Source organism: Psammomys obesus, unplaced genomic scaffold, assembly GCF_907164565.1.
Source record: "Psammomys obesus unplaced genomic scaffold, mPsaObe1.curated_primary_1811, whole genome shotgun sequence".
NCBI lineage: Eukaryota > Metazoa > Chordata > Mammalia > Rodentia > Muridae > Psammomys > Psammomys obesus.
Window position 1 is genome coordinate 18,948,952 of NW_026585895.1, and position 20,321 is coordinate 18,969,272.

General features: G+C 40.2%; 1 protein-coding gene across 11 annotated transcripts in view; it reads left to right on the top strand.

Annotated features, from left to right (window-relative positions):
- The window catches only part of Cobll1 (cordon-bleu WH2 repeat protein like 1), a 140,130-nt gene that overhangs the window by 82,343 nt on the left and 37,466 nt on the right, over positions 1–20,321 (top strand). For 6 of the 11 annotated variants that reach the window (XM_055600420.1, XM_055600430.1, XM_055600421.1 and 3 more), the window contains exons 2-5: positions 3,757–3,945; positions 15,213–15,414; positions 18,918–19,146; positions 20,185–20,223. In XM_055600420.1, coding sequence (XP_055456395.1) covers positions 3,757–3,945; positions 15,213–15,414; positions 18,918–19,146; positions 20,185–20,223 — 659 coding nt within the window. The remainder of the gene's footprint in view (positions 1–3,756; positions 3,946–15,212; positions 15,415–18,917; positions 19,147–20,184; positions 20,224–20,321) is intronic. The other 5 variants (XM_055600424.1, XM_055600431.1, XM_055600425.1 and 2 more) reach the window with 1 other exon arrangement.

The window sequence follows — 20,321 nt, forward strand, 5'->3', positions numbered from 1 at the left end:
ACCATAGGAGGGTATCAGATCAGGAACTAGAGTAACAGATGGTTGTAAGCTACCATGTGGATGCTGGGAATCAGTCCTGGGTCCTCTGGAAGAGCAGCCAGTGCTCTTAATCTCTGAGCTATTTCTCTGCACCTACAATTATTATTTTTTGAGGTAACATTGTCAAACTTTTAAAATTATTTTTTAAGGATTAACTAATACATATCATTAGTTATAGTTGTGTTTTTTTCACATTTCATTTTTTAAAGACCAGCATTGCATTTAATTGTGTGTAAGAATTGTTTTCGGGATGTCCATTATTTCTATTTCCATGTGGGCTCCTTTCCTCTTGACAGTGAAAGTATTTATTAGTATAATTATTTGTGAAATTTTTATTGCAGTCAGTATATAATTTATGAAATAATGGTATTTGTTGCTCTTCCTGTCATGACAAAATACCTAGCAAAAGCAACTTTTGAAAGTAAGTATAGTCAGTCAGCCCATCATGGTAAGGGATGGGCTGGTGGTACCTTTGGTCAGTAAGGAGAGGCGCATAATTGTGCTTTCTTTCTTGGATTTGGTTTAAGCTCTCAGCCATTAAGATGGCACCACTGTATAAAGGTGGGTCTTCCTCCCTCAGTTAAACCTTTCCAGGTACGTTTTTACAAGCTTATCCATAGGCCTACTTCTTAGGTGATTCTATACTTGATCGTATTTTTCTCCAAACACCAAGAAGTGATCTCTCCTAGGTGATTTTAAATCTGTGGTAATTGTGAATAAATAGCCAATTACAAGACTACCACTTGTGAGCCTGACAATCAAATAGTTTTTAAGTCATAAATCCACACTTAACGATCCTCAAAGCCTCATGGCCATCTTATAGCACAAAAGGCATTTGATTCATCTCTAAGAATTCCAAAATATTAACAGTTCTAGCACTGTTCAAAAGTCCAATGTACCTTATGAGACTCAAGGTAAATTGTTAACTGTAAGACCTTATAAAATTTCTTCCAATATACAATGGGACAATGCAAAATACACATTCCAAGATAAAGAATAGCAACAAGGAAAGGGAAGGTTGTACAAAAGCATCAGGAAGCCAAGGAGGGAAAACATCAAATCCCCTGCTTCATGTCCAGATATGGGGCTTGTGATGGTGGCACTCCAGGAGACTTGGCTAGACCAAGTCCTTCAGTTCTGCCATTGACAGCATCCATAGCTTCGAACTAAGACTGGTTCCACTCCATGCTTGCAGCTCTCCTTAATGAACATTCAATGGTACTGACATTTCCACCATCCTGAGCTATTCACTGCAGCTTAGATATGTTCTTCCCAGTTTCATACAGCAGAATTTCAAAGCAGGCAGCCTAACTTTGCTTGGCCTTAGTGGCTTATAAAATCAGCTCCTCATGCATGATGTTCGTAGAATGTCCCAGAAGCTGCCCACTCAAAATGGACTCTGGACTCTGCTTCTATAGCTACACTGGCCTTTGCATTCTGTGGAAGTCTAACCTAGGAAAGTAACTTTTCCTGAGTAATTGTTTATAAGCAGGGCGTCCATAGGGGAGGCTGTCAATGGCATTTTCAGTTCAGGCGCTCTCTTTTCTTTGAGAGATTTTATTTTATTTTTTATTTCTAATAGTTGGTGCCTTTCACTGATGGGGTCTTGTCCTCAGGACATCTTTCCAGTTACCCAGTGAAGAGCACTAGATTTCTCTTTAATGGCACTAATTAATCTCGTTACTGCTATTTTAAGTGCTTCAATCTTGTCTGCATTTTTCACCATACTCAATTTCCTTTCCTTGCTAAATTGCACACTTTCAAATTTCTGCTATGTATCTCACATAAACCTCAATAAATAGAGTGAGCAAATACTAGGCCACAGTCTGAATGTTTTTGCCTTGAAATTTGTTCTGCTGAATAACTCAATCCATTGCTTTCAGCCTTACTCAAGTTTTTAGAATGCAGTCAGACTCATTGCCAGAACATAACATGAATGGCCTCTAACCCAGTTCCTGACAGAGTCCTGTTCATCTCAGAACCGTCTTGAGAGCCTGACTTTTACTGCCTGTATTTCTGAAAGCATTCTGGTCTTCTGAAGTTTTGAATGGCCCGTTCAGTTCTGCTCATAGCATTTTTGGGTTCTCTAGCCCTGTAGCTCCAACGCCTTCCATATTCCTTCTACAGAGCAGCTTTACAGATCTGCAAACCACAGGGTTAGGAAAGTTAGTGCTTTTGTTTGTTTGTTTTGCTTTGTTTGTTTTGTGTGTGTGTTTTGTTGTTGTTGTTTTTCATTACAACAAAGGGTCTGACAAAGGCTAAGAAGAAAGTATTTTGGCTCCCAATTTGCCAGTGTCTTCTGTCATGGTGAGGAAGTCATGACACGAGGATTCTAAGGCAGTAGTGAATGCTAGTGAATGCCCCAGCCTTCCGGAAAGTGGTGCCTACATTCAGGGTGGATCATTCCTGCCTCAGTTAAACTAGCCCAAAAGTGCCCACTGGGAACAGTCATGCCCAGATGTGTGTCTTACAGACAGTGAGAGAGTTCATTATTCAATGCTAGCAGCAGTACAAAAGACAGCCACTTATAGCTTTCTTCTTCTCTGGCATTATAACTTCCGAGTGGTGATCTGGTGATTAGGTAAAAGCAAGAAAAGAATGCTAAGTTGAGAGATTCAGTTGCAAAAGTTGCATCAATTCAAAGAAGAAAGAAGTTCTGTGTGCATGTTTGGGACCAAAGGGTATAAAGTTAGCTAGACTGTAAAGGATAGATAAGGTTTATCTGGATAGAGAAGTAGGGCACACTAGTCTGGAAAGAAAGAATGAAAGACTCAGAGGAGCCATTGTGAGGTATGGAGTACTGCAGTCCATCCTGAGACCCTAATAAGTTATCTCATCAAAGAAGAGAAATGACATTCTTAGTCTGAACACATTTACTGAGCTGGATGAAGGCCAATATAGATTTTTTTTACCATCTCTCTTTTTTCTTAAGTGTATGTTCATTATACTTAGATAGCTCAGACAGGTTTTTGTTTCTACTTTTAGGTCATACACACAGAAATGATTTTGTGTATCTATATAAAATCTAGGGTGCATAAATGGGTGAAAATGTGTATTATTTGTCTTTCTGAATCAAAATTCACATATTACTATAATTTTCAGTTGCATCAGTTTTATTACAAGTGAGGTAATTCCATCCTAGAGTGGGATCTAATGCCGTGGTATGTGCATATACCTGTTTTCTGAGGATGGACCCCTGAGGTGATTCCACAGTGTGGCTGTTGTGAATCATGGTGCGGCAAACGTTCTTGAACAAGAATCTCTATGATATGTTGACTTCAGAGCCCTTTTGAGTGAGTGACGGGAATTGGCATATCGCTTATTGGTTGTGTTTTTTCCCCAGAACCTTCACATAGATTTCCAAGGGGGTTTGACTACTTTGCAGTATGTACTGTTTGGAAGGGCCCCTTTTCTGTAGATTTTGACAGCATTTCTTGTTATTTTTTTTTTCTTAATGTCCATCATTCTGAATAAGATGAGATTGGATCTCAGTGTTCTTTTAGATTGTTTCCCTGATATCTAGTAATGAACATTTTTTTATATATTGATAGGCCATTTATATTTCATATCTTTTAGTTAATAAATTTGTAATTTTCCTGGATGTGAAAATAATCTAAGCTTAGGGTTTTGTTGTTGTCTGTGTGCACGTGTGTAATTAGGAAACACTGGAAAGCACTTTCTATGGTATTTATTTTCTGAATAATCTCTTTCTTCTAGGAGGAAAACAAAAGCGAAGGCACCACTTCCTCCTGCCGAGATGAAGGGCATGGATGTCTCTTCTGCTGAGGACCCTGCAGAATCTACTGCCGTCATCACCGAGCAAAATGAAAACATGCTAGATAAAGACATTGAACTCTTGGTCGTCCTGCCTGGAGATATTGTCAAATCTGCTACTGTTCACGGCAGGTATGCTGCAGTGGCTACCATACCAGGGCCCCACTTTCTTTTGCTACCATTGAAATCACTGTGATTTTGTTTTTTCCTTTCACAAAATACACCTGTTATCATTCAGTTGTTATCTACTTTTTAAAGCAAGTGCTGGAAGAATAGTGAATCTCTAGCATTGTTTTAATAATAAGCCTATTAATTCAACCAACTCAATTATGATTTGGAATTTTTACTTATCTCATTAGTTAATGGTAGGTATAAAAAGTAAGCCTGTCCTAATATATTATTTGTAAGCCAAATTTCCAAAGCCAGTGCCTATAGCAGAGTCCTTCCTAAGTTGTTCTTTCAGTTTCAGGCTGCTACTATGATGTAGGAGTTATTTGTATTAAAATGTAGCATTTTTTTCTTATTTATCCAAACAAATAGATCTATATGCAACATTAGGGATTTTTTTTTTTTTTTAGATTCACTGACTTAGTTCCATAGAATAAAAACCTGGATGCATTAAGTAGAAATAGAAAGTCAAACTTGAACAAGCAGGGAATGAAAGTGTGATTTAGGAGACTGACAGCTTTAAATACACAAAAGTTGGGGAAATGGAACAAAGCCAGCTGTAATTTTCCATTCCATCCTGAGGTAGGAAGTTACATGAACTATATATTTGATCTCTTTGCACCCCTTCTCACCTTCCCCTCGTGTTGTTGCCCAGTGGTAGCTTGTATTAGAACTAGTCTGCTTGACCTTGGTAATGCATGGGTATGCATGTGTAAAGAAAGAAGCGTGTTCTTCATCACATTCTAATACTATGGCTTTCCGTAAAACTTTCATTGAGAGTGACCATAATTTTAGATGAATTAAAATGACATGTAACTCTGAGCCTTATAAAAATTGATGAAAATAGAATAAATTCAGCCTTAGGAAACAATTTTTAGAATTATGTCTTCTCTTCTCCTTCAGTCGTAGTAAGTTACATTTTTCTGCTCTCGTAATGAAAATCGTTCTAGGATTTCTTCATTGAACCCTGTTTGTGAGGTAGTTGTACTTGTCACAGTCCGTAGTGGTCTCCTACCTGTGCCTGTACTCTGCCTCCTCTGGGGGAGGACGTAGTGGCAGAGACCATCAAATCGGTACTCTAGCATCACAGCACTGAGGTAAAACAGTCAAATCAGGACCTGACATCATAGCCCTGACGTGAAACAGTGATTGGGGAATGATATAGCAGAGGCAGCAAAGCCTGCTCTCAGCAGTCCAGGGTTTCTGGCTTGCAGGTAAGGCTGCCTCATCACTGGCTCCCTTGCTTCTTGGGTGCCCCAGGAATTGCACGGGACTGGGGTCTTTTCTGTTTGAGATCTGCTGTTATCCCAGCTCCTTAGACTTAGTTTTGATTCATGATTTTCCTCCGAGTCATGCCCACTCATAACAGTTTCCATGTGCCATCTTCATTCTGGACGGCTACATCCTGAGTCCTCTGTCCTGAGAGCTGAGGTGGAATCTAATCACATTTAAATTGCCTCATTGCTGAGATCTAGGCCCCTGTTAGCAGTCTTTTAAATATTCAGGCTTTCCACTTTCTGTTTCTTGTTCCTCCTCTCCTTGTTAGTCTAATTTATCACTGGTTTTTATGATGCCTTGTCTTCCTTGTGTTCACATTTTCTTTGGATCCGGCTTTTCTTCATATAACTTAAAGGTTCTGAATCATTTTGCTACATATGTTCTTACTTGGACCATAGAACTTTTCACACACCCCCCCCCAGCTCTTTGGCTTCTCCATTTCTAAAACCTGAGTAATTTTCCATCAATCAACTTTTGTGAACGTTGGAGCCAAGCTATTGTTGAATTGCAGCATCTGCTTATCTATGAAAATGTTTTGTGCCTAAACTGTTCGGATTAAATAACACATTGCATATTGCTAGAATTACATGAAATACTATATCACAGCTTGCCACATACCAGCTTTATTTTTTAGGGATGGGGGATGACTCTGGGGTTCACAGCTGGCGACTTCTGTATCACAGAGCCAGGCCCCAAGCTCTTTTTCTATAGGAAGCCAATGGCCCTCACCTGGCCCCTCTCCCTTTGTTGCTGCACGCACAGGTTGTCTGACTGAAGAACCTCTCAATTTGTATAGCTGTGGCAGTTCAACACTGAATTAAGGAAGTCCACACTATCAAGCGTGGAGATTGAGATGCGTTAACTTCTCCTCTGACATTAAGTCCACTTTTCCTTCCCTCTCCTCCTTTATTAATGGTCAGCTTTGCCACATGACTCATCGTTCTTTTATACATACATTTGTTGTTGTTTTAAAAACTCAATACTTTATTAACACCACCCCTGACTCTCTGCAGGACTAGGACTTCCATCTGCATTTTCTCCAGTTAGCTTCTGCAGGCTCAAGTGACACTTTACACAAAAGCCTCCTGATATTCTCAGCATCACCTGCTTCGTCTCACCTCCACACTCTCGATTCTTAATGCAGTGGCACAGCATTCCATGCTGTGCTTTCTATGTATTTATTGTCTTAAAAAAAAAACCCAAAGATGTATTTTTGTCCTTAAACTGTGTGTGCATACATTTGTGAGTGTGTGTGTGCCTGTGTGCGTGTGTGCAGGTGTTTCGTGGAACCCAGAGGAAGTTCTCAGATCCTCGGCGCTGGGGTTACAGACAGTGGTGAGCCACCTGAGGTGGGTTTTAGGAATCAAACTTGGGTCCTCTGGAAAAACAGACTTAACTGCTGAGCCATTCTTTCCAGGTAGAAATCAAGGTAGAAATGTCTAATTTAATTTTGAAAAATCATTTGGGGCTCAAGTTTTGTGAGATGGCAGTTATTTGCCATCGGGTTTGAATGTGGCAGCTTACTTCTAATAACAGCCTTGGCACCCGGGGGGCTGTGATCGTTTTTTATGAGCATTTCAGTCAGAGGACTAATGGTTACTCTATATGTTGATGGTATAGAGTTGCTGTGTGATTTTTGAGTACCTTAGTATGACTCTGATGCTTTTGAAACACGTTTCTAGGTATTTCAGAGTGTAGAGTGGGCTTTTCCAAGTGTAATTTGGAGTACCATAGGGATGTGAAATAAGGAGAGTGTGATTAAAGCTGTCTTAACAGTTCCAGGTACTGATGAACCATTACCTAAAAAGGTGTTAATACGCACACATTAGCATGGATGATTGAAGGGAGAAGGCATTAAAATATTTGTATACAACATACAGTATTGTGTGTGCACACGCGCATGCGTGGGTGTATGCCAGTGAACTGTTCTTTTCTCCGTTGCTGCCCTTTCCTGCCCAGGTGAGCACTGGACCCTGTTGCTGTTACAGATGAGCTGCCCAGAAGCAGCCAGCACATCTTAGAAAGTCCTCCTACTGCTTGGGCGAAAGTTCCATTTGTTTTTGTTTCCCAGACAGTGTTTCACTGTGCAACACAAACTGACCTCTGCTCACCATCCTCCTGCAACTGCCTCCCAGGAAAAAGTACTGTATCTTTCACAAACATTTCCAGTTTTAGAGATTGAAGAAAGCTTGGCGTGAATCTTCCTTGAGAATGTGTAGCGAGGGCATTCCATGCGGTACTAGCAACACTCTTCTACAACAGGGGGAAGGCAGGGCCACTGTTTATAACAAAAGAGGAGGAGACATACACCACCCCGCCTTTTTTTTTTTTTTTTAATGACAAGTAGGCATTTGTTTTGATAGGAGCAGATCTTAGGATGGCATGAATATAACCAAAGGTAGCACTGAACTTCAAACTAGAAACCCCAGTGAGAAATTACACTTTGGTTCATAGCTTACGGTGTGACCTCAAAGATTTTTGTGTTAAATAACCAGAGGTATTTTACATGAAACCTGTGGCCTTATTCCTTTGTCTGACTGGTCAGGGCAGATCAGCCGCTGACTCAGAGCGTTTGCATGGAGTAGAGCGCCACCTATTGGGAATCAGTAGACTAATAAAAAAGACAGGCTATGCCATGGTGAATCTTTTTTTTTTTTTTTTTGGTTGTTGTTGTTAAAACAACTATGGATACCAGAATTCCAAAGTTGACGTAATAGTTGTGTTTATTGAAAACTGTTCAATAAAGACAGGTCTGTATCCAATACTTGGGAACTAGATGCAGGAGGATCACAAGTTCAAAGTCATTTTCAAAAAAGTCATCTTCAACTAAGTTTGTGGCCAGCCTGGGCTGAGACTCTGTCTCAAAACAACAAGCAAAACAGCAGCAGCAGCAGCAGCAGCAGCAGCAGCAGCAGCAGCAGCAGCAGCAGCAGCTACAGCAACAAACAAAAACACCCAGACTTCTTCCAAGCTGGTTTGGGCAGTATCTGAGTTAGGGTTTTTGTTGTTACCATGAAACACCATGACCAAAAAGCAACTTAGGGAGGAAAGGGTCTATTTGGCTTACACTTCCATATCACTGTTCATCATCAAAGGAGATTAGGGCAAGAACTCAAGCTGGGCAGGAACCTGGAGGCAGGAGCTGGTGCAGAGGCCATGAAAGAGTGCTGCCTACTGGCTTGCTTCTTAAGGCTTGCTCAGCCTGCTTTCTTACAGAATTTAGGAGCACCTTCTTAGGGATGGCACCACCCAAAATGGCCTGGGTGCCCCCCCCATCACTAATTAAGAACATGTCCTATAGGCTTGCCTACCTTTTTTTTCTAAACTTTTTGATTCTTGGTGAGTTTCACATCATACACCCCCAATTCTACTCATTTCTCCCTGCCTTTGTATCTTATTAGCCTTAACCTTCCTCTGTAGCTTCAGATTCCCCTTCATAAGCTCCCGCAGTTCATAAATGAGGTAGACCAGTTGGCCTACAGCTGGGTCTTAAGGCATTTTCTCAGTCGAGGCTCCCCCCTCTGAAATGACTTTAGCTTGTTTCAAGTTGACATAAAACTAGCCAGCACAGTCAGAATCCCACCCTTCTTTTGTTCTCATTTATTTTCCAGGAAGTGACTGACACTGGTCCTCAGCTGTAAATTTCCATTCTTTTTTTGGCTCCATATTGAGAGCTGAGGTGTCTTTGTAGGAGTCTCTTTCCCTTACTCTGTTAGTTTCTAGCTAACTCCTACTTTCTCTGCCTTTTTGCCTAGCTCTGGTTTTCTTCTATAGACACTGTTCTTATGTCTAGACTTAATATGTAAATGTGAGTGAATAGTGACTGTTTTGTAACCTTTGTACCCCATCTTTGAAAAAAAAAAAAGGCATACAATTTCCTCTGAGAACCAATGTATAGTTACAGGACTTTTACTAGGAGAAAAGCTCTCAAAGATGTTCTCTGGTATGTTTTTTTGTGATTGTAAATTCAGACAGGTTGATAACGAAAACAAACCATACCACAACACTGTGTGTCAGTGAGAGTGTGGGTGTGGTATAGTTTGTGGGTATATTCTTTTTCTTTTGTTTGCTTATCTTTGTGTTTAGGTGTGACTGTTTGTTTGTGTGTATGTGTGTTGTTGTTGCTACAGGACCTTTGTCTATAGCCCAGGTGGGCTTTGAATTCCTGATCCCTGGCCTCAGCTTCTCTGTTTGGAATGCACCTGGCAGCTACAGTGGGTTTCTTCTTAATTGACAGAGTTTTTCTTTTCTTTAATAAAGGTAATTATTTATAATTTATTCTGTAAGTAGCATTAAAGATAAATGATCAGGTAGACCACAGTATAGAATGGTGGTTTTCAAGGGCAAAGCATTTCTTTTTTTTTTTTTTTAATTTTTCTTTTTAGTTACATTTTGTTAACTCTGTGTCCCAGCTGTATCCCGCTCCCTCATTCCCCCCCCAACCCCACACTCCCTCCCTGGTCTCCTCCCTGCCCCTTTCCAAGTCCACTGATAGGGGAGGACCTCCTCCCCTTTCATCTGACCCTGTTTTATCAGGTATCTTCAGGGCTGGCTGCAAAGTCCTCCTCTGTGGCCTAACAGACTGCTCCTCCCCTGGGGGGGGGGGTCAAACAGCCTGCCCTTGAGATCCTGTTAGAAATAGTCCGTGTTCCCCTTACTTTGGAAAACTACTTGGTTACTGAGCTACCACGGGCCACATCCGAGCAGAAGTTCTAGGTTATATCCATAGATGGTCCTTGGTTGAGTGTCAGTCTCAGAAAAGACCCTGTGCCCAGATATATTTGGTCCTTGTAGAGCTCCTATCCTTTCCATATCATACTAACTTCCCTTCTTTCATATGATTCCCTGCACTCTGCCGAGGGTTTAGTTATGAGTCTTAGTGTCTGCTTTGAAACACTGCTAGGTAGAGTCTTTCAGATGCCTTTTGTGGTAGACTCCTGTCATAAGTTCAATGCACATCCCATTTGTCTTTCTAAATGAGGATTAATCACCTTCAAGACCCAGCTATACCACTCCTAGGTATATACCCAAAATTTGCTCAAGTACACAACAAGGACATTTGTTCAACCATGTTCGTAGCAGCTTTATTTGTAATAGCCAGAACTTGGAAACAACCCAGATGTCCATCAACGGAGGAATGGGTACAGAAATTGTGGTATTTTTACACAATGGAATACTACTCAGCAATCAAAAGGGAGGAAATCATGAAATTTGCAGGCAAGTGGTGGGATCTAGAAAAGATCATTCTGAGTGAAGTATCCCAGAAGGAGAAAGACAAACTTGGTATATACTCGCTTATGTAGACCTACAAGACATGATAAACATAATGAAATCTACACACCTAAAGAAGATAATCAAGAGAGCGGACACAGGCGAAGCATTTCTTACTCTTCTGTTTTTAGTATTTGATATGAAGTCGTTTTACAACTTAGCGATGGCCTGTTCAAGTGCTATCTGTCTTCAGCTCTTGCTGCTTTGTGTTAGTCTCCTAGTTTCTTGTAGCATAGCTGAGCCTTCCTGAAGCCACATCGCAATGTGTTTTCCATATTGGATACACAATAGTTAGCGCTGTTTCGTCTCTAAATTCATTTGGATCGGGGAGGGTTACTCACAGCTCCACAGAGTTTTGAGGATTTGTTGAAATTACATATGATATATTGTTAGAGACTGGAGCAGATTAAAAAAATTCATGGGAAGACTCCTACTTATTTCTGTGTTGCCTGAAATGAATCTGTTCACCTATTGTCATGTGCTCCCATTTTCAAGGGTGTTTCTGTCAGTGCCCTTTATCCCTGAGCCATTACTTTTGCTCTCAGCTGTCCCAGATTGAGGGAAAAATTACCTAGGCACCCTGTTGGCAAGTGGCCTTGTTTAAACATGGGGAGGCTTGGAAATCCACCTATGTTGTTTTTGCCCGTCTAGCTGTACTTGGAGCCCTTTATTGCATCGTGACCTGTATCTTTTGATATCCAGTTGGATCTTTAAAACACAGAAATAGAAGCTTTAACCATCCATTATCAAAAACCAGGTTAAGATTACTACTACTCCGTGTCCCAGATACAGAAAGGGTCCCAGAGGACTTAGAAAGGATTTGATGAGGTCTTTAATCTGCACAGTGAAAGCGTAGCAAAGAGCAGGTAGCCTGTTCTAAACCACCCATTTCACCACCACGGACACTCGCTTGAATCATGAGGATGCTAAACATAGCTGGGAACGCTTGATTGGAGAGTCAGGACATTCTAATCCAAATGATTATTATAGGCGGTGTCTGTAATGTGATTTCTTAAACCTCGTTTGTTTCGTTTATAAAGTAGGATAGCTTTCATGGTAGATGTGAGTTCAAATGAAATAATAGACCGGAATTAAATACAAAAGGTGATTGTTTATGACAAGTTGGAAATCTCACAGGGATTCCTATATGTCAGAGTTTTTAAAGACTTCTGTTTTTATTTTTTGTTTTGTTTTGTGTTTTACATTAGCTGCTTTAAATTTCTTTAAATATGCCCTGCAGGAAATCATTATATAAATGGCCTGTAACTATTAATAATAATTCTAAGACAATAATAATATTAATGTTGCCACTAGCTACTGTGACAAATGAGAACTCAGTGCTGGGGCAGTAAGCTTTGGAAGAGGCAATATACACGCCAGTGAGATGGTGGCAGTTCAGCGCATAGCTCCCTAACACTTCGGTAACTTGCCTTGGGTGTCAGATGTTTCCCACCTTGGGCTATAGAAAATATCATTTTTTTTTCCCTGTGGTAATTCATGGCCAAACCTGCTAGCTACCTGCAGTCAGCCACATCAGTTGCCATCTTTGGCAAAAGTGCTCTGGTACTCAGGTGGATAATCCTCACCCATATTTAAGGCCTGACTTTGCTTTCTGTGGGAGCATTATGTGACTGGTAAGCTCTAGCGGTGGCCGCTGGCTGTAGCTCCTGCTTCGGAGTTGAAGTCCTACCTTACAGTGTGTGAGCTGCATTGTGAATCCTAGCCTTCTGTTTGAGAGAAAGGCTGGAGGAGGTTGGTGTCAACTGCTGAGGCTTCTCATGTATTTTACCCTTTCAAATAAATGGTCTGGAAAAAAACATGGTCTGAAGCTACGTTTGGAAAAGATACTAGCTCTTTACCGTTGATGGCGCAGCTTTACATAAAACAAGGCCGCTATGCGGATTTGTTAAGAAAAATTTTAATACATTTTTTTTTTCCTGAAAGTATGTGACTTTCCCTTCAACAACTGTTTCCCCTTGTACCAGTCAGTACACACAGACCTCAGTGGTATCTTGATGTATGTGTGTGTGTGTGTGTGTGTGTACATGTTGACATTGCTGTTGTAGTAGAATTGCCCAGGAGGAAAAGCCATTGGCTGGCTCCTCTGAAGTCCTCATGTAATAGCACTGCCTTCATTCTGTGCCTCCATTCATGTCTGGGAATAAAGCTGGGGCAGCGGGTGGAGGGGTCCTGCCAGAGTGTGTTCACGCCTGCATTTACACGGTTCCTGAGTCAAATTGGCCAGAGCCCCTGTCACAATTGCCAAGAGATATATGGTCCTCTTAGTGACTTTTGGTAAATTCTCAAGTGTTTTATTCCCACTCTCCTCACCCTTTCTCCTTCTCTCGCCCCTCAGTATTTAGTCCAGGCCTCCAAACTGCCAACCTTATAGGTATATGCTAAGCTTCCTACACGAACTTTCGTTATAGCGTTCCACCTGTTCTTACACGCTTTTAAATCTCACTCTGTAAAACCTCAGGTCTTCCCCTGAAAGGCTTTTAGAAACACTGTACGATTACTGTTTTTAAATGCTGCATGCACAGCCTTGAGCCTTGGCATCACAGGGAGATCTGACACATGAACTTTCCCTGGATAACTGGTTCTCTCCAAATCTGTTCTCATGCCCTTTTCCAGTTAAGGTGTTCCCCTCACACCCTCCCTACCCCAGCAGTTATGGATGAGATTCTGTGTGTGTGTGTGTGTGTGTGTGTGTATTTATATATATATTTGTTTATTATCTCTCTTAATCCAGGCTTTGCAGATTGCAGTGTTCAGTTGCTCATTGATGTAGTCATTTATTGTGAGATGGAATCCGGCTTGCACTTGGAGGAGAGGAGCAATGCCATTAAAAATAAACCTCTTGTGAGATGGGTGTAGTATAAGGCCCTGGCTTCAGTCCACAGACTGGGTGTCAGGGAGGGAGGTATACCTCTTCATTGCATGGAGGTTGGAATGGCCTGGGCATGATGCCAAGCTGATTATAGGGGGTGGTTTGAAAGTCTAGGTAAAGTGGCATGTCACCTCAGGTTCACATGGTGACAACTGGCCCTTCAACTCTCCTACAGGAGACTGATTCTCTTGGAAAACTAAATCAAAGCGGTCATAGACTGGTGCTGCTGTGAGGACAGACAGTGGGGTGGGCCCTGTATGAAGCAGTATGTACTGAATTTGAAAGGAAAACTGCATGGTGAGTTTCCAAGCCTCATTTCTCTGTCAAGCTCCTGAAATCTAGTAGCTACGTTCAGGTTGAATAAGTAGAACATCATTTGGGCATTTGCATTCCCAAAAAAAGAGGAGGGAGGCTGGTCACAGATTTCCCTAAAGCGAAGTCCCTGAAGCTCCACCTCCGCCTATGAAATGAAAAACAAGACTTCCATATATTGTTCTAATGCCTTTGTCTTAAGTGTGAATGGTTTAGGATCACTAGGCATTGGAGAAAAGCATGCACTACAAAAGAGTTTGTAATTTGCTTTTCTAAAATGCTTGACCGTTAAGAAAGACAAGACTATGGTGTTCTATTGATGTGAATGAAAACTTAACTATGTATTGGCATTTGGTGTCCGTGGAAAGGGAAGTTTCAAACTGAATGCCAAGCTGGCTGTGCAAGAATCCTGTTCAAGTTTTTCTGGTATAGACATCAGTTCTGCATTCTCCTCTCCATTATTTGATACAATCTCAAACATTTCCTTCTATTGCTTTACACAAGGGCCCATAAACTTTTTATATGAAGGGGCAGATAGTAAAAGTATTAGACATTTTAGGCCATGCTTACCTCACTCTGCCCTTATAATGAAAAGCAGCCGGGATATTATCCTAACAAGTAGGCAGGATATGCCCTAAAAACCTCAGTTTGAAAAGCAGAAATATAAAGCAGGCATTGTGTTACACATCTGTAATCCTGGCATTAGGGAGACTGAGGCAGGAGAACCACAGGTCTGAGGCCTGGATGGGGTTACATAGTGAGTTGAGTTCAGCCTAGGCGTGGAGCAGGTGGACTTACAGCAAAGTATATTTGCTAATGTGTAGCTCAGTCTGTCAAACGGAATATTTGATCTCTCAGGACAGGCATGTCATAATACTTGCGTAATGACGGTAGAACCTAGGAAATACTGAATAAGTATTCTGTGAATAATTTAAGAATTCACAGGATTTGTTAGAAGTTTGATGTCCTTATATATTTGTTCATTAACATATATGCACACACACAGTTTCTCTCCCTCTTTTTCCTTTCTTCCTACCTATGTTCCTACCTCCATGTCCACCTCCTTTCTGTCTAAACCCCCAAAGGTCGTACTTTGTTCTATGAGACTTTGGAATGTAGTCCATTCATGAGCTAAGGACAGTAAGTTATAATATTGAGGCTTGGTTGCTAAGCCAAGTGACTATTCTTGGGTTAGGAAGGATGCGTATAATTTATAACATTAAAAAAAAACTTTAGCAAATAAAAGTATGTAGACAATGGTTGAAGCACTGCTAGCATCTGAGATCTCAAATATTCTAACCACTGCCTTTAATCTGTAGAGATTTGCTCTTCCTAATTACCAGATTTTTGAGTTACTCTCATAGTTCTTTGTAGCCTTGCTTTATGTTTTGAAGACAAACAGGAGCAGAGTAGAATTCTCAAACCATGTTTCACTGTCTGTTGAGTTGGACCTAAAAACACCATTCTTCCTGTTTTCCAGCAAGCCGATGATGGACTTGCTCGTGTTCCTCTGCGCACAGTATCACTTGAATCCATCAAGTCACACAATTGATTTACTGTCTGCTGAAGAGACCCTCATCAAATTTAAGCCAAACACACCAGTAGGAATGCTGGAGGTAGAGAAGGTGATTTTAAAGCCAAAATCTCTGGATAAGAAAAAGCCTACACCTATAATCCCAGAGGTAAGGATTCTGTTGCTGATTTTGATGTCCTTATGGCTGAGATTCTTAAATTTTTAGCCAATGTTTATGGTTCTTCATAAATAAAAATTAGATTTCGGGTCTGGCTTTTATGGAATATGGTTATCATGTTTTCCTAAAACACTTTGTCATCAGCTGATTCTTCATTCTAGGGTCAACTAGAATTGGGGGGACAATTTAGATATCTGATGCTCTAAAAAAAAAATGAATGGTTTGACTACAATAGGATCCTACAATAATCCACGTGCTATATAAGTTATGCTTTAAAATTCTGTATTTAAATGATATTTAAAAATTAATGAATACTTAATATCATATTTGACTTCTGCGTATTTTGTAAGTCACTAATGCAACATACACCTAGATCGTAGTTTATTATTCTATATAGTAGTTCATTTTTCTCTTTTCATATATATATATTTGTGTGTGTGGTTTATGTTTAGAGGCGAAAAGAGACATAGCATTTCCTTCTTTATCTGACTTATTCCTTTGAGGTAGGATCTTTCCCTGAACCAGGGCAGCAAGCACCAATCTCTACTTGTCTCTGGTCCCCACAATTCTGGGGTTGTAGGCATTTGTGAAACCGTACCTGGCTTGTTAGATGGATCATGGTTATACAACAAGTTATGTTAACCACTGAGCCATCTGTTCAGATCCTTATGTTTTTAATGTATGAATTTTAAGCAGAAACTGAGCCACAATGATGGTAATTTATTCAGTTGATATTCTTACCATTATTTATTTATGTATTTGACCAAACCCAGGACCTCATTCTTTCTAGGCAAACGTTCTTCAAGTGAGCTGATGTCCATAGCACTTTCTTTTCTCTTAAAATTATTCTCATAAAGTTATTGCTATAAACAGAAGCATAGGCATTTACGACTTCAAAAGAAATTCTCCTGAGTTATGAGCATCAACCATTTTTCACTTTGTAAAATTTATAAAACTTTGTGCCCTGAATTGGTAGTTCACATCCTTTGGCTTGAATGTGCACATTTGCAGTGTCTTCATACTGTTTACATGCATTTAATAAAAATGTTGACAGGGATTTCATGATAAAACACTGGCTTTAATATTTGATTAAGTGTTAAATATCAATGGTACTAGTTCTAATTAAGGGTGATTTTGATACTTTTCTATTGTATTAGAGTTAGCTGGGATGAGAATAGTACATAGAGTAACATCAATGACAATATGTTGTCACTGATAACGGGGTCTGTGCCAGGCGTGACACTAGGCTCTTAGTATATTTCATCCCACTGATTATGTTATAAGGATATTAGTCTTGGAAAATTTTTTTATTGGAGCTATTGACAGGTTCTTAACAAACATTCTTTAAATAAAGGACAATGTAAAACATATATTATTATTGTGTATATTTGATGATTTGAAAATAAATGCTTTAATACACAATGTAGAAATATTAGTAATACTGCATATGAGCCTTTTTTTTTGTTGACTTTAAATCTGCTTAGTATTTTATTATCAAGAATTTTAGCTGGAGCCAGGTGTGGTGGCACACGCCTACAATCCTGGCACTCAGGGAGGCAGAGGCAGGAGGGTCTGTGAGTTTGTGGCAAGCCTGGTCTAGAAAGCAAGTTGCAGGACAGTCAGGGATACACAGAAAAACTCTGTCTCAACACCCACTACCACCTTTTTTTAAAAAATAAATAAACACATAAAAATAAAAGCAGTCTTAATGGAATTTTGAATTTACATATTTTAAGAAACAGATTGAGCTAGGCCCTGTACAAAAGGATCATAAGTCCACAAGACCTACCTTGTCTATAGATTGAGTTCAAGTCCAGCCAGGAGAACTTAGAGTTACCCTGTATCAATATGAAAATTAGAAAGAGGATCAGGGACACAGCGTAGTAATTGACTAGTTGTTTAACATGAATAAAACCTTAGGTTCAATCCTCAGGACCATTAAAAATAGTAAAACAAAACAAAAAAACTGATTTTTGTTTTCTTTGAATTAGTTTTTTTAAATTAATTACACTCTATTCACTTTGTATCCCCCCATAAGCCCCTCCCTTCTCCCCTCCCAAACCCACCCTCCTACCCCCTTCTTCACGCATGCCCCTCCCCAAGTCCACTGATAGGGGAGGTCCTCCTCTCCTTCCTTCTGATCTTAGTCTATCAGATCACATCAGGAGTGGCTGCATTGTAATCTTCTGTGGCCTGGTAAGGCTGCTCCCCCCTCAGGGGGAGGTAATCAAAGAGCAGGCCATCAGTTCATGTCAGAGGCAGTCCCTCTTCCCATTACTATGGAACCCACTTGGACACTAAACGGCTATGGACTACATCTGTGCAGGGGTTCTAGGTTATCTCCATGCCTGGTACTTGGTTGGAGTATGAGTTTCTGGGAAAACCCCTGTGTTCAAATTTCTGGTTCTATTGCTCTCCTTGTGGAGTTCCTGTCCTCTCCAAATCTTACTATTTCCCACTTCTTACATAAGATTCCATGCGCATTGCCCAACAGTTGGCCATAAGTCTCAGCATCTGCTTTGATAGTCTGCAGGGCAGAGCCTTTTAGAGGCCCTCTGTGGCGGGTTTCTAGCTTGTTTCCTGTTTCCTTCCTCTTCTGATGTCCTTCCTCTTTGCCTTTCGGGATGGGGATTGAGCATTATAGTCAGGGTCGTCTCTCTTGATTAGTGAGATTTCAACTTACACCCATCAGAATGGCCAAGATGAAAAACTCAAGTGACAACACATGCTGGAGAGGATGTGGAGAAAGGGGAACCCTCCTCCACTGCTGGCGGGAATGTAAACTTGTACAACCACTCTGGAAATCAATCTGGCACTTTCTCAGACAACTAAGGAATAGTGCTTCCTCAAGATCCAGCCATACCACTCCTAGGCATATATCCAAAAGAGGCTCAAGTACACAATAAGGACATTTGCTCAACCATGTTTGTAGCAGCTTTATTTGTAATAGCCAGAAGCTGGAAACAGCCCAGATGCCCCTCAACTGAAGAATGGATGCAGAAATTGTGGTACATCTACACAATGGAATATTACTCAGCAATGAAAAATAAGGAAATCATGAAATTTGCAGGTAAATGGTGGGACCTGGAGAGGATCATCCTGAGTGAGCTGTCCCAGAAGCAGAAAGACACACACGGTATATACTCACTCATATAAACATACAACATAGAATAAACCCACTAAAATCTGTACATCTAATGAATTAGTTTTAAAATTAGGAAATAGCATTAATATAAAAGAAAATTTTACACCAGAAGAAGAAAAGAATAGAAAGAACTGTTTGCTGAGGAAACATAAAGCCTTGAGTAGTACTCAGGTAGCGTTGCGCAGTTTGTTTTAATTAGTGACCTGTGGGTTGACCCTGGCTTTAATTCATGGTGCAGAGAGCTGAGAGTCAGTTATTCCAGTTGTCATTCTAGGCGCCACTGTGGAAATTTTATTTGAGGAACTAAATTATGTTGTAACTGTGTGTCTAATTCTAATTCACGTTTCAGAAAACTGTGAGGGTAGTGATCAACTTTAAGAAAACACAGAAGACCATAGTGAGAGTGAGTCCGCACGCACCGCTGCAAGATCTTGCTCCGATCATATGCAGTAAATGTGAGTTTGATCCTCTGCACACAGTGTTGTTGAAGGATTACCAGGCTCAGGAGCCCCTCGACTTGACCAAATCTCTTAATGACTTGGGACTAAGGGAGTTATATGCCATGGATATCAGCAGAGGTAAGTGTGCTTCCCCCTTCGTGTGTGTGTGTGTGTGTGTGTGTGTGTGTGTGTGTGTGTGTGTAGATAGGTGCTCCCATCTTCATAATGCCAAGGATACAATGGATCAACCATATAGATAGAAGTAAATACAACCTATTGGGGATAAGGAAAAAAAAATTAAATAGAAAGAAATAATTAAAAAAATAAATCAAACCAAGTATGTAATTTAACTTGTTAAGGGTTACTGAAATAAGAAAAGCCAGTCCTTTTTTTTTTTTTTGGCTGCCATCACATTTTATATTTTTCTGTCAACCTAGGAATTTTATTTATTTTTTTGTAGCTGTGCATTTCTTTTCTTCTTTGTTTTTTTTTTTGTTTGTTTTGTTTGTTTGTTTTTGTGTATGTGATGAGGATCAGGTCTCATCAGGGTGCCTGAGCTCAAGGAATCCTCCTGTCTCAGCAGTTTTGGATGATAGGCTTGGGCTACCTTGTTTAGCTTTTGGTGTGAGATTTATCTTAATTTCTTGTGCCCTTTAGATTTAAATAAACCAAGTATTTCTGTGCAGGTCCATCACTGTTCTAATGAAGTCATAGTTAGTTTATGACGACTCGGTATAATTTGTATGAGGCTTAGCTGTCACTCAGGTTTGAACTTTTTTTTTGCCAAATGCTTTTCTTAGGTCAGCATCCAAAATAAGCCTGAATCAGAAATACTTCCCCAAATTTTCCAGATAGTAGAGTTCATAAAAAGAGCTGATATATTAACACATTGAGGTCTTATATGTGTTTGTTTTTTTTTGTTTGTTTGTTTTTTGTTTTTTTAAATTGCCTTGTGCAGACACATTTAGATACCCAAGTTTGGCTCTCTTTTCCTGGGGGAAGATCAGGGCTTAGTGGAGGAGAGAGTTGATGCCTACTGCACAGGGAATTTCAGAGGTTATCCTGAGATGGTTATGTAGCGTTTTCCACAGACTGCTGCTTGACTCAGTGATATTTAATAGTTAACGGGCATCGTCATCATAGTTATTTACCCTTTTTTGCTCCCTCTTGCTGTAGCCCCCTCTGTTACTGCCTTCAGTAAGCCATCTTTCCAAGGTAAGATACTTGAATCGGTAGAAACTGTAAACTATAACACGAAACGGGGAGGATTAAAACTGAGATTCAAATCTTACTATTATTATTTTTTAACATTA